We start from the raw sequence: 15,248 nt of genomic DNA on the forward strand, positions 1-15,248 counted from the left end.
AGACAGCAGACCGGAAATTTCTCGCAAGCCTCAGGATCTATACTGAATGCAGATTCCACATTCTACTGCACGATCTATCTTTGTTTTCACAGAAAAACAGGTGCCTCCTCACCCACTCAAATATCTGGTGAATATGTCATTTCACACGTTGGAATTGCTGGCTGTGGGGTGGGGTGGGCTTTAAAGGATACCAATACCTGGGACCTACCTCCTCCAGAGAGTTTATTTTAATTGGTCTGGATTATACTCTGGGAACTGGGATTTTGGGAGGAGGAATTTGGGTTAGCCTGGAGGCTGGGAGCCCAGGGCCCAAAAGATGCTGTTTCCATCTCTTATCTAAGACACCCCCAGGCACACCGCCCCTCCCCACCTAGAGAGGCTTCAGATAAACAGTTACAACCCATGATTCAGAATAGCTGACGCCTTTCCAAAGACAACTGACAGGTCACGGATTATTTTCTTTCTGTGAGCCACCCCCACAAAAAACAACCACCAGCAAAGACCCAGTTTCCCTCAGAGATGTTCAGCTGCAGAGATTTGTGTTCTCAGGTGGGGAAAAACGTATGTTTTTATTTTTACTGACCTCTAACTGAAGTCATTTCCTTCAGTAATGAATGCAGGCAACAAACCACAATACCGTTAGCAGCAGAAATCCCAGGTATTTTCCGTCATGGTATAGACCCCTCCAAATACCATTTATGCTCATTACTGCTTTGAAGTCGTGGAAATCATTCACCTTATGCTGGATCTTGCTATTTAATGTCACGATAAAGAAGCACATACACTACCACATCACCAATGTCTTTTTTAAAGTTTTGGTGATTGTATTTCAATATATTCGATTCCCCGTGTCTGTAACTTACGCATTGAAAAGTATTATTCTGAGAAGGGGGCTGCAGACTTCCAACTACTCAATGGGCCATTGAGCCTCCATGGAGAAGGCTTCCCAGAGGTGGCGGCCACTGCACAGGAAGCCAGGAACTCTTACCTGTGGGTCGGAGAGCCGGGAGAGGTCGGGGTACAGGTAGAACTTGACGCCTTCAGAGGCCCCGGGCAACGTGACCCCTCGGATCAGGAGGATCAGGAGCATGATGTAGGGGAAGGTCGCGGTGACATACACCACCTGCCCAGGAGAGGACAGGAAAGAATCAAGACAGGGATAGCAGTGGGCCCCAGGGCAAGCCCCTACGGTCTTGCCAGCAGCAAAGGGCCACCCAGTGCAGTGGTGAGAAGTGAGCCCCTAACACGGCCCGTTCTCTCGCCCCCACCCTCTCAAGGCTGGTCTTCCCATGAGCATCTATGGAGTGCCTACGATGGTGCTAGATCGGCGCGTTCCATTCATTTTTTGCCACAAAGAAAGAAAGAAATACATATGCTATCACAACCCCACAAACACATAAAGCTGAAAGAGGGAGTTTCACAAAATCTTGCTCATCTTACATGTGTGATGCACTCCAATATTTTCTGTCATATTGGTTCAGTTTTTAAAAACCTGGTCATGCCCCTTTAAATTCATGTCACAATTCACCAATGGGTCAAGACACACATTTAAAAAAATAATTAAAAAAATTTTTTATTGAAGTACTCAGTCACAATGTGTCAATTTCTGGTGTATAGCATAATATTTCAGTCATACATATACATACATATATTCATTTTCATATTATTTTTCATTAAAGGTTATTATAACATATTGAATACAGTTGCCTTGCTACACAGAAGAAAATTTTTAAAATCTATTTTATATATAGTAGTTAATAATTGCAAATCTTGAACTCCCAAATTTATCCCTTCCCACCCTCTTCCTCCCCAATAACCACAATATTATTTACTATGCCTGTGAGTCTGTTTCTATTTTGTAGATGAGTTCATTAATGTCTTCTTTTCTTTTTCTTTTTTTAGATTCCATTTGTGAGGTATATGGTATTTTTCTCTCTTTCTGGCATACTTCACTTAGAATGACAATCTCCAGATCCATCCATGTTGTTGTAAATGGCATTATTTTATTCTTTTTTATGGCTGAGTAGTATTCCATGGTATAAACAGACCATAGCTTCTTTATCCAGTTATCTGTCAAATAGTGGTGCTATGAACATTGGGGTATAATATCTTTTTGAATTAGAATTTCCTTCAGATAAATGCCCAGGAGTGGGATTGCTGGATCATGTGGTAAAAGATGCACATTTTTGAAAATCACTGCTCTAAATGAAAATCAAGTTTTCACAGCCAAAGACAGGACAGGATAGGAAAGGATCAGATAAAACCGAGAAGGGAACGGGAGGGGAGCTGTTTAGAGTGGAAAAGGCCTGGTGTTTTCCTGGGATCATTCCAGCCTGGTCTGCTTGGAAGCAGGCAACTGGACCCGATGAACCCGAGAGGCCCTTTCAGCCCGTGGATTCTGTGTAAGAATCAAGGCAGTGAAAGAAACACCGTCTTCCGTAAGTTTCCTTGCACAAGAGCCTCTTGGAAGGAAACAGCAACATCAGACAGACCACAGGAGCTCCTGTTCTGGGGGTCGTGCCCCTCCCTGAGGTCCTCTCAGGACTCAGCGTCCCCTCCTGGTCTCCTTTTTCCTCCCTGGTCACATTCTCTCTTCTCATCACTCAGCTCCTTCCTCCCAGTGGGAACGGCCTATTCCATCCATTCAGAGCAGCAACTTGCTAATGTCTGGGACCATGGACACCTCTGAGCATCTGCCGACAGCTACAGACCCTCCCCTCTCCCCCTCCTCCAACAAGTGTGCAAAGAACAGATGTGAGTACCAGCTTTTGGATGGTTCAGAGGCTCAGACTCCTTGGGTAAAGAACCTGCGCTCTAAGACCTACCACCTTAACCCCTCCTTCACTGCTGGAGCCTCTCACCCCTCTCGATGCAGGGTTTCTTTCGCCAGCAATGTAGGAAGATAATGTAGGCAGATGAATAATACCCAGTTGTAATTGGGGAGCACAAAGGATGGTGGAGCACAGAGAAGGGAGCGGCTAACCTCAGGGGCAGTCAGGGAGGGCTCCTCCAAGGAGGTGCTCCAGGTGTTGGCCCATAAAGGACGAATTGGAGTTGAGGACTTGGGACACAGAGGTGGAAGGAAGAAGGAACAAATCCTAGGACATGCCAAGCACGTTACACACAACGATAGAAATGGCTACGTTTATTCACCACTTCCACATACCAGGCATTCATTCTTTGGATAATCATGATTATCCTCTTTCTAGACATGAGGAAGCTCAGAGGGGCCACTGCTAACGCATCTAGGGTGGCCCAGCTAAGGAACGGCAGATGCGAGATTTACAAGGAGGCCCGGCTGACTTCAAACTCACACAATCGACTATCAGGCTGTGTACATGACTCTCACGACAGCCAAGCAAACTCAGTGCTGTTTTCCCCATCTTAGAGATGACTCTCAGAGAAGGCAGGTCATTTGGTTGGTAAGCAACAAAGCAGCGATTTAAACTCAGTCCTCAAAAAGCTGGAAATGAGAAACATCAGGGTGTGGTGTCAACGGGTCCTGCCCACACAACCTGGGAGGCTGGGAAATCTCATGCAGGCCCTAACCCGTGGTGACAACGATGAGGCCACCCTCAGTCTTCTCACAGCTCCAAGCCACCAGCTTCGGTAGCCCTGTTCCCAAATCAACCCTCGGCTCAATCTACACGTCATGTCATCAATATAAACAATCCCTTTTTTAAGAAACAGGGTTTAATTTTGTTAAATTACAGCTCTATATATTCATTTGAACCAACTGGCCTCTCAAATGTTCTGGTGATTGTTTTTTGAGGGGGGAGGCAATTAGGTTTATTGTTTGTTTGTTTGTTTGTTTGTTTGTTTGTTTGTTTGTTTGTTTGTTTGTTTATTTATTTATTTATTTATTTATTTATTTATTTATTTATTTATTTAATGGAGGTACTGGGGATCGAACCTAGGACCTTGCGCATGCTAAGCACGCACTCTACCACTGAGCTACACCCTACCCCAAACAATTTCTTGCTGTCATATATAATGTAATCCAGAGAAGGTGAAGGCAAGTCAAATAAATAATGAGAAGCTAGCAATTAATAATAATAATAATAACAACAACAGCAAATTAGGGACCAGGAAGCAGCAAGGGTTGATGGTTCCTGTCCAGAGACCTAAGAGTGCTGTAAAATCTCCACTCTCTTAGCTTACAAAACTGTCATACGTCTGCAGCATTTCATAAGTTCTTGATTTTCTTCCTTCAAAATGACCCCACTCCCTAGTCAACCAGCTTATGTCTATAAAGCTGGGGAGGCTAAAATCTACTGCTTTCATTGTATAATTTCTACTGTTCTCTGTTGTATGGCAGAAGATTAATTATCCAGAATGCCCAAGACCTGATTCATGACATTTCTGGAGCTTAACCCCCAATGCTCACAAAATTTAGGAAAAAGAACATTATCATGTAAAACACAAGAACAAATGAAAATCACAGAAATATGTCCTTCATCTGTGGGATCATCCCGATGTGACTACATTTGTTGGTTGTGCTCTGCATGGAGTGGACTGGGCCACTGGCATGTCATTAAGGGGCATTTATAGCCTGGCCAAATGCAACATGTAGAGTAGATTGCTCCTCGGTCAGCACAGTGACATGATTTATTAAATGGCTGATGATTATTTTGAAGCAATTCCATTGTTCAGAGTTCTAAGTAGATGCTCTGCCTCTATATTATTTTTAGGAAAACTCTACTCCCTCCACAGGCACCCACACTCTCCTTTTTACACTCATTTAATAAAACTACACGGGAAAGAAAATATTCAGGTGAACTGCCCAGAGACCACAGCACAGACAACGAAGTCAGGCTGCCAAAATGAAACCACTGGCTGGCAGGCATTAGCCAGAAAAATTCCTTTATAAGCCGACGTTTGAGAGCCTCGAGTCAGGGTACAAAAGGTGGCTTAGGGGCATCATTATGTAATGCACACAAGTGGAGAGCAGTGTGAAAGCTGAAACGCAGCGCTGGCCCAGCTCTTCTAAAAGGCCCTTCTAATCGGTCTCTATCCCGGACATGTGAACATCACCTTTGATTTTTCCCGAGAACAGCTGCAGACGGTCCAAACAAACAGAACTCATCATCAAGAGCTTGCACAGAAAAGGCATGCACGCAGCCACGCCCTTCCTGTGCTCCTGCCAGACATCACTAGTTGATCACAATACACCTAAGCCTGGATGTGACCTTAGGACGCTCTGCACAGGACTCCACACAGTGCCATCATCAACTGGGGAGAAACCCACTATCTGTTTCCCTTGGTCTGGTCCATTTTTCACTTATGCACTTGCAGTCTGCTGCAGGGTCTCAGTCCTGGCCCTGACAATGGTAAGACCAGGTCCTGTGCTCACGGAAAGAACTGCTGAATGTGTGCATGTGAGTGGGGTGCCTGGGGTTGTGAACCCACTGGCGCAGCGTGCAGCCAGAAAAGGACGCTACAGAGACAGGCTGGAGGGTCTCTGTAAAGGGATGAAGCCTTCTGTGGGCTGTGATGGCGAGGCTGGAGCTTGATCTCCAGTAGGAACGGGAGAGGCTCAGTCAGGCAAGGAAGGTACAGAACCAGCCAAGAATGAGGAAATGAGCACAGAATCTGGTCCACTGGGACACGGAGGCACCTCCAGGCTGTCCTCCAGGTGCTCAAGCCAGGGTCTGCCTTGCCGCTGGCCTCAGCTTCCTCCATGTCCCAGCAGCAGCAGCAAGTCCTGCCAACCTGATCTCCAACTGTATTTGGAAACTACACCTCACCCCTTCATCCTCATCCCCAGGGCCCCCCCGTCACCTTTCTTCTCAGTCATGTGACAAACCCACACGGTGGCCCAAGTGTTAACACTCCGAGTCTGGCCTGTGTCTTCCTGCCCCTGAGTCTCCCTTCCAGTCTCACGCTCAAGCTTGTGGGATATAGAGCAAAGGGCTGGGCTCTGAGTCAGACGACCCTGTGCTCCAACCCTGGCGCTGCCCCGACTTGCTGTGCGACTTGACCGGCCTCCTCCCCTCCCCCAAGCACTCTGCTCTCCGCTGTGCCAGGTTCCTCGCTGCTGGGGAGCGTGCCAGGCCTCCTCCGGGCCTCCCTGCCTTTTCATGCCTCTCTTTGTCCATAAAGTCCATCCTGGCTCCCCGGGCCACCCACAGTGTTAGCCCTGGGTATGCCTGAATCCCCACAAGGCTGAGGATTCCTCAAAGGCAGGGGTCCTGCCTTCCAGCTGCAATGCCACAGTCCCATCTGCCGCATCAGGCAGCAGAGGCCCCCATTGGTGGGTTTGAAGCATCTCAGTCTTGCCTCAGGAGTCGCCCTCTTCCCCTATAAACCATGTCGTCTGGCACGTCCTCCTGGACCCCCACCCCACATCTAGCCCCCAGTCCCCCAGCACCCTCCCAGCACTATAGCGGTTCTCTGTCAGCTGTTTTATTGCCTTGTAAGCTTGAGATTTCTAACAAGTAAGTTCCACAAGGAAAGGGAGTTGTGTCTTTTACTTCCCCTGCTGGATCCACGGTGCCCAGGCTGGCATATGACACGCAAAATGTGCTCAATAAATATGTTAGAGAAACCAGTCAGTAGGCTGATATCTGGGCCCCGAGGTCAGAATGCCAGTCTTCAGAATAGCATTTGTATTTTGTCCATTTGAAATGCTGGATCCACAGAAAATGGGGTTCAGAAAATTGCATTGGATTTTAAGGAGTGTTCAGAAATAGGGAAACCACAAGAGATCTGCCTTTAAAAGACAGACCAGTCCAATGAAGGAGGGCAAGGAAGTTTAGGTACAAAGTTCACTTTCAGGATGACTGAGGCCCTAGGATTTGCCTGGAAGAGCCAAGGGTTCAGGCAGTATGCTAAATTATGCAGGGTCTGGTTATGGGCACAATGCGGTCATTGCCAATGTACCAGCAAGCCTGGCTGTTCCTGGCCACTGCCAGTAGTGGCTTGGACCCAGAGAGGTGGGCGTGGAGGAAGGAGGGTCTCATCTGTCAGACCTTTCAGGCCTCTAAACGGAGACTCTTGCCCAAAGCACACCCTTTGGTTAAAAAAAGAGATTTTTTTTTTACACTATTGTTTAATTTCCTTTTAGCAGGTCAAGTCCTTCTGAATATAAAGGTTAGCACAATTGGTGGTAATTATACTGTATCCTGTTTTAATTGACTCTAATTGCTCATTTGCATTCCAATACTAGAATTGTGGGTCTTTTCCCCCTATTTCCAGGATACAGCTATTTATTTCATAGCAGAGGGACTGTCTGATCATTGAGAAAGCCATGAAAATTGCAGAGGGCTGCTCCTCCCTAAATCTTCTAGGATAATGAGGTTAGCTGTAAGCTGAGCATTGTTCAAAAGGCATGGGGCTAGCTGGTGGTGTAGGGACAAGGACCCAAGACCTCAGGGTCACAAGGTCCAATGTGCTGGGCAGTTTGGGCAAGTTCCATATTCTCTCTGAGCAGATATTTTACCATCTACAAAGAGGCAGGGGTAAACTAATGCTAAGTGCAATCACTCTTACCATCCTCCCCTTTTTTACCATATACATGTATTACTTTTGTATTATTTACTTAATATCTTCTATATATCAATATGCTCTCTTACATTAAATAAATATACATAATAAGAAAATTGTGACTTGCCACCATAAACTGAAAACCATTATCTCTTACCACAAATAGAAAATAAACGCAAAAATAAATGCAATGAAGATAAAATGTGATTAAATTCTAGCCAAAGGCTCTGAACCTGAGCCGTGTTCTCTGCTCAAAAGCAAGATCATCAAGTGTCAGAAAGGTGCTAAGAGATAAGCCAGCTTACTGCATTTTTGCCTTAAGACACATGAAAAGGGCGCGCTGTCTCATTATGTGACTGGATTTTCTTCAGTCTGGGTTCGTGTATCTCTAAACTTATCCTGTGGACCACCAGGGAAAATAACACTTCCCATATCTGTGAGAAAGACAAGAAGGATGATTGCTGAGGTCCATCCCACAACGGCAGTGTTTTCTAGAACAGTCCATCATCAACCACAACCCTTTTCAAAGGACCAGGACTCCCTGGAGCTATCCAGGGTCCTGACCCTGACTTGGCCTGAACCTTCTGTGGGCCAGCTACCTGAAGCACTGGAAGACATTGCCCACAACTGATCACCTACTAGGTGCCTGAGATGCGTCATACAGTGTCACTAACTGACCTTCATATCACTTTGCAGACAAAGGAAAAACTGAGGATTGAGAGAGAAGTGGCTTGTTCCAGGTCACAGAGATGTAAGTGATCAGAAGTCGGCTCTCTCCACCACACAGGCTGCGATCTCTGCTGCAAACCTGGCCAGACAATACCTTTCTGTTTTCGACTCCTGTTTAGTCCTCTGTCTGTCCTTAACCTCAGGGGCCCAGCTTGCCTGGCTTAGGGCAGCAACTCATCATCACCCACTACCCCAGGCTAGGAGATGCTGCGTTATCCCAGCTGTCCCCCACTTTCCTTCTAGCCATGTTTGCCTCTGTGTCTGGGGTACATCTGCCCAAGCCATATGGTTGGAAAGCATGGTACTGAACATCCAATCCTTAGAGAATCATTGTTTTGAATGCCAACAGACTCTTCTCAGCTTTGGATTCTGAGAGAGCACAACCTGAATCCCCAGGAAAGAACATGATAGCAGGCACCAAACAGTCTGGCGTAACTTCCACTAAGATGTTGCTGATCTCCAGGAACAAGATGCCAGGAGAATGAGAATCTGAAGGAGGGGGTCACCACGGACATATCTGGCCTCTTCACCATTTTGAACGATGTTCTTAGACTATTCTAACAGAAATAGTGAGCGTAGAAAAAACATTCTGTCTGCTTTAAGAAACAAAACTCTAAATAGGTGGAGAGAATCATGTTTTCATAAGGAAATAGTGAAGCTATTCACTACTCAAGGAGATAACAGTACGTTAGCAATGCAGCAACATTTCCATGAGAAGTTAAAGTGTTGTTTTGTGTGTGTGTGTGTGTGTGTGTGTGTGTGTGTGTGTGTGTGTGTAACGATAATAGTTTGTCATGTGCAGAGCCAAAAAGAATATACCAAAACACTGGCCTGCCTGGGGATCCATGTTTCATGGCATCCTTCCTGAGCTGGGCTGAGGAGGAAATCAGGGACAGGATTAGAGCTGGGAAACAGCAAAGAGGGTGGGATGACCAACACTAGCCCCATTCTATCACAGCAGTATTTACCATGAGCTGCCTCCTACCAAAGATCCACTCTTCCTTCTTCCGCAGTAACAAAACCCCTACGTTTTGACCGGATCCATGGCTACCTAGAACAAGGACACTTCCCAGCCTCTCTTGCAGCTAGGTATGGCCATGTGACTATGTTCTGGCCAATCAGACATGAACAAAGGTTGCCATGAACAACTTGCAGGTTGTGCTCTTAAAGAGAAGGGTTGTGTCCCATCCTTTCCTTCTTGCCCTTCCCACAGGTGGGAATGAAGACCAGGTAGTGAGCCATCTGAGAACACAAAAATAAGGGTGACATCCAAGAGAAGGCAAGGCAACAAAAGAGAAGGAGTCTGGGTCCCTGAAAGCAGGCAGCCCGCACTTGGACTGTTACAGGACAGAGAAATGAACCATCTTGTTTCTGCTATTTCTCTCTGAGGTCTTTGTCACCAGGAGTCAAACATGTAATCTAAACATCTAACCACTGACCACCTCTGTGATCCTGGGTAGGGTCTGCTCCCACTTTCAGTCTCCATCATATTTCCTTAAATGAACGCACCAGCCCAGATGACCCACATTGTTCCTTTCTATTCAGAATGAGGAGATGATGCTGAGGACAACTGAGGAACCTGAGGGTGATCTCTTGAAAGTGACCACCCTACACCTAGGGTCAACCAGGGATGGGAATAAACAGAGTCAGAAAGTCTGCAGAAAGGTCCAGTCCATAAAATCAAAGGGGCAGTTAGAGCAGACCTGCCAGAGAGTCCACCATTTCTTGGTAAGCCACAGCTCCAACCACCTCTGTTACAATTTAAAACACCCTGATAGTGTGGACCCCAGCACCAGGTACAAGGATGCGTGCCTGGGTTAGGTCCCTGAGGCCTTCCTGAGCCTCTGTCTTCCCCAGTGTGAAATGAGGATAACACCTGTTTCAAAGGTTGATGTGAAGATTGGAGATCACCACCCAGAGCAGACGACACGCAGACACTGACTGCTCAACGACTGGAAGGGCTGGGATTGCCTTTGCTGGCATCGCTGGGTCAATAGGCAGTGCCCTCCAGCCCAGTGAGTAAGTGGCCTTGGCTGGCAGAGAACAACACATCTAGGGGTTCAGGAATGCAAACAGAGAGGCAACGGGGGACAGAGGAGTGTCTACTGAAAGTCCTCTCACTGACAACGGGGGTGACTGCTGGTGTGGTGGCAGCAGAAGGCTGGTGGAAAGAGGTGGTAATTCACTGGCTGGAAAATCTGGGTGAACAGGGCCCAGAGATTAAGGACAGAGGGAAGTGTGCACTGCCATCCTGAGGACCGGCAGCAGCCAGACTCTGGGATGAAGGATGGAGGGCAGTAGGGATGAGCCAAAGTGGCCACTATGGACAAGAATCCTCTGGAGACCCAACTCCAGCCAGAAGCCGTGCCAGCTAAGGGGTTGGGGTGCAAAGGGTTCTTAGATGGAATGGAAGACAAGGATGGACCAATTAAGACCAAATTCCAATTTAAAAGAATAAAAGGGACTCAAAAACTGAATCGAAGGGAAGGATGGGTTCCAGTAGTGTCATTACAGACATGTTTATGTCAGGGATAAAGCTTACCCCGTAAAGGGGGAGCCAGACTTTTTTGGAGAAGCGAGAACAGTGAGCATCACCAGCCTTCATGGGCCTCCAGGAGCCCAGTGAGGAAGGAGCTCAGGGGCACCCCACGGAGTGGTACATGGTTGCTGGGGGCTTGGGTGCAACTTATGGAGAGAAAGTGGCTGAAACTTCTTAAATACTGACCCAAAATGCCACTCCGAGCCCTGGTAGGTCAGGAGGGAAGGATTAGATCAGCATTTAACCTAACCTTCAGGGTTGGGGCACAGTGGGCAAGAATCCCAGCATCTTAGGAGCCCAGGGGATGGTGTTATTCTTCCTTTTTGCTGATGACTGGGACCAAAAGATCATCCACACCCACGGCCTGGCCCAACTCTGAGAGCCCATGGTGTTATGCTTTACTAGTTGGGGCTATCCTGGGTGAAAGCAGAGGGCTTAAGAGGTGCTCAGTTCAGGAGGAACGGAAGATCAGGAGATAGCGAGTGATGATACATTGATGAGACTAATACTTACTGTTGGCTCTACATGTTTTATCCCTATGTTGTCCAATTCTAAAAGACAGAAACTAGTATCGCCATTCCCATTTCACAGAGGTGGAAACTGAGGCACCCAGAAATCAAGTATTTGGCCCACAGTGGCCCAGCTAGAAAAAGGCAGGATTCAAGCTCAGATCCACCCAACTCCAAAGCCTACACTCAACCAGCCCCATGGGGAATTCAAGGTCCCCCACAGTCCGCCCAGCTTCATCTCCCACCACATCTCCCCGAGTTCCCTGAACAAATCCTGCACTTTCCCTTGGGCAAGCCTTTGCTTCTGTCATTCCCTTCACCAGGAAGGTCCTTTCCCTCTTTTCTATGTACCAAAATCTCGCCAACTTTCAAGACCACTTCAGTTACTACATCTTCCAGGACTTAACACCAGGCCATCCAGGCAGGATGACGTGCTCCTTCCACAGCCTACTGAGCACGCAGACACGCGATTGGCCTTAACTCCAGAAAAACCAAGTTCAAAGCCCTGCCTCTGGCACTTTCTATGCATGTGACTGATTTTTGGCAAGTTGTGGTTTTTCTAGGTCTTGATATTCTCATTAAAATGGGGATAAAATGGAGGGAGATTGACTCAACCCCTTTGAGCTGTGGGTTCTTAAAGCCCTGGAATATGGGTAACAGTTCCCACCTCTTGCAGCAAGTGTGAGAATCAAGTGAGCCAATGTCCACGCGGCTCCAGGCACAGCGGCTCGACACACCGGCCCTTAGTCGACAGCTCTCCTTCCTCCCTTTGCTCCCTCTGTTCATTCTACCTTCTCTACACCTGCCTCTCCCTCTAGGCTGGGACCTACTGAAGGGTAAGGCCTGATCTTTGTGGGCTCAAAATGCTTCCTGCAGCGGCCTATGTAGACTGTAAACAGTTGGTGAATGTGCACATTCAGACCCCAGCAAGAATGAATGGAACAGAACAGGACATAATCCCTGGTCTACCACAGGCTTTTGGGGTAAACAGTTCTCTGTTCTTGCTTGAGCCTCTCCATCTGAGAGTAAAGGACTTTTCTGTTTAATTCAATTCACCAGCCATGTATGAAGCCCTCTGGGTGCCAAGCCCTGCGCTGGTTTTGGAGATCTTGCTGATGAATGAGCCAGCCCCAGACACCTGCAGTCGTAATGACGGACCATGCAGGGGGCATGAGCAATGGGAGCTCAGGGACACACAGGGGCAGCTGAGGCGGCAGTGGAGTAGCCAGAGAGGGCCTCCTGTAGCTGGGCTTTGATGGGTCACAGGCTGTCCTGTTGCTCCAAGGAGTCCTGATCTAGCATGCACTGTGTGAGTAAATTTCTTACAGCATGAGGGTCAGCACATGGGGCACTTCAGGCTGGGACCTTCACCTCTAGGAAAGAAATGAGATCTGCTGGTGGCAGGGAAGCTGGGCCCAGAGGAGACAAGAGACATAAAGAACAATCACACTCATGAACATGGTTTAGCCCAATTCAAGTCCTTGTTCACAGGATATCTTAAAAAAAAAAACAAAAACAAAAACAAACAAAAAAACCACTGGCTGGTGGAGTCTGGTGTTTAAGCCCATTTCATGGTGAATTAAGATTAGCTAGAGAGTCAATGCTATTGATTTTTATATAGCTCCACCATGAAGACCGCGAAAATGAAAACAAATTCCCAGACCAGCCCAAGCGACATAAATATTCCATGCAGTGCCCAGCCAAGCTTCCACCGGCATTAGGAGCTATTATTTACTGCCAGGAAAACACATTGGTACCTTGGCTAATAATGATTTAAACCCCATCCATCTCTCTTGGACTAGAAGGCTGGTGTTGCCATGGAGACCCAGGGCACCATGAAAGCACACCGTTAAATTCTGGGCAGGGGTTTACCAATGCAGGGAGGCCGTCGGAAGAGAAGCACCACCCCAGGTCCTCTCCTCTTCAACACGCTCTTGGTGATGGAGGGGAGAGGAGAGCTGATGCCCAGGGGCTGTGTCTGCAGCCAGAAAAAGCAAGATGTTGCCTGGATCCTACAAGCATCACCTGTTCTCTAAGGCCGATTCCCTCCTGTTCATTCCACAGGCCAGTGACTTGGGGCTCCCCTGGTTCCTTCCTCAGGTGTCCTGAGCAACACGGATCCCTCCCAGATCACCTGTGCTAGGTGCAACACGTTTCTTCCAAAACAACTTCCTTTCTTGAAAGAAGAATCTATGCTTGCCTCCGGTTCTTGCCTCAGGTGATGGCGAGCGGCCGTGTCTCCCGCCTCTCCACTCGGGAACCCACCCCGACGATGCCAGGACCCCCCGTTAAGTCAAACCTAATACCTTCGTAGCCCTTGCCTTTCTCCCAGTTCCCAGCTAAAAACCTTTCCCTCACTGGGTGCTTCTGGTTTCCCACTTCCTTTCCTGACGATTTTGTTTTTAGTCTTTTACAGGTTCACTTCTTCACACATTCTTTCCATCAATTAATCGGCCAATCAGCCAGCCAACGTTGACCAGCATCCGTTACATGCCAGATACCGAGGGAGGCACAGAGGGTGCACAGGTGGGTGAGGAGCCAGCCCTGCCCTCTGGCTCGCGCCATGGGTACATCCACCTGGCTTTCCCACCTACAACTCCCCGTGCTCGAAATCAAAACCATTACTCCCCCCACCCCCAACCTGATCCTCCTCCTCTGTCCCTTTCTTGGATGGTGTCACTCACAGGACAACCCCACTGAGTCACCTTGGAGTTAGCTCAGTTTTCCCCTCTTCACAAATAAAGTCTTTCAGAAGGGGAGCTGCACAGTTGGGGTCCACGGCCCTGCAGTCCCTCACTGCACTGATGCTACCTGCATCAGCCAGGGCCGGCGGCGGGGGCCCCCTCGCCTGCCCTCCTCCAGGCACCCCCGCCCCAGCCTTCCTCTACTTCCTGAGAACTCAGTTTCCTCTAACCCTCAGCTCCCCAAGCCCCTATCTTTACCCCTCCGTTATTTTCTTCAATTCTCTCCCTCAGTCTCCCACCTGTTCCCAGAGATTGAATTCCATCAGTTCTAAGATGCACACTTTTAATACTATTTACCTTATTATTTCTGAAATCAGGATGCCCACCCCCATCCCCCTGCTGCAGGTGGCAGCTCCAATGTAGCTAAGACTCTCTGAACGTCAGGGACCTGGGTCAGAGTGGGTCCTGTTATCACTTCTGTTGAGTTACGGGCTTTGTATGTTAAAATATTTTACATTAACTTGAATCAATTGCTGTTTGATGTTTAGAATGTCTTCTTAAAAGATTACACTGTGTTTCACAGACAAGGGACTGAAAGTTGATTCTGTGAAGCAAATATAAGTCATTAGAGAAATGATCAGGACCCCACATATCCTTGCAAAGAAACAACCAAGCACTTTAAGGATCTAAGGAGATAACCACCAGTAGATGAAGCTGCACTGCGCTGTTACTGCAGTGACGAGGCTGATCGCTGTCACACCTCAACGACACACCTGCAGACACAAGAACCTGCCGATTCCTTCGGAGGAGATAAAGAAGCTTCAAAGCAACAGGAATAACGAAAGCGAAGGCAATGTAAAGCAGATTAACTAGAAGTGTTTCTGCTTCTGATGCATGTCCTTAATTGGGAGCATTAAGTACCTTCTGGGATACAAAATAATGGTGTGACTTAGGTCAGTTGAAACAGGGCATATCAGAGGCTTCTCATCTTTTGGGGGACACAGGCCCTTTTGAAAATAAGATGATAGCTATGGACTCACCCTAAAAATAGGTACTTAGTCACATGAGCCCATCAATTTATATAACTCCAAGGGGTTCAGGGGTCCCTTGAAGCATCCATGGGCCCCAGGTAAAGAAATCCTAACACACATGCTGATGACCCCACGCCATATCCCTGTCTCCTGAGCTCCAGACATCCCGTCCACCGCCCAAACACCTCCAGCTGCAGTCTCAGAGGCACTGCAAACATAATGGGTCCCCAAAGAGACACCTTCTCCCCCAACTGCAGCCAAACCTCTCCCT

At 47.7% G+C, this 15,248-nt stretch overlaps 1 protein-coding gene across 2 annotated transcripts in view; it reads right to left on the reverse strand.

The window, feature by feature from the left end:
* SLC6A11 (solute carrier family 6 member 11) overlaps nucleotides 1–15,248 on the reverse strand; it is a 115,407-nt gene that overhangs the window by 61,257 nt on the left and 38,902 nt on the right. For both annotated transcript variants that reach the window (XM_031470889.2, XM_031470888.2), the window contains exon 6: nucleotides 989–1,123. In XM_031470889.2, the coding sequence (XP_031326749.1) occupies nucleotides 989–1,123 (135 nt within the window). The remainder of the gene's footprint in view (nucleotides 1–988; nucleotides 1,124–15,248) is intronic.

This window comes from Camelus dromedarius, chromosome 17, assembly GCF_036321535.1.
Source record: "Camelus dromedarius isolate mCamDro1 chromosome 17, mCamDro1.pat, whole genome shotgun sequence".
NCBI lineage: Eukaryota > Metazoa > Chordata > Mammalia > Artiodactyla > Camelidae > Camelus > Camelus dromedarius.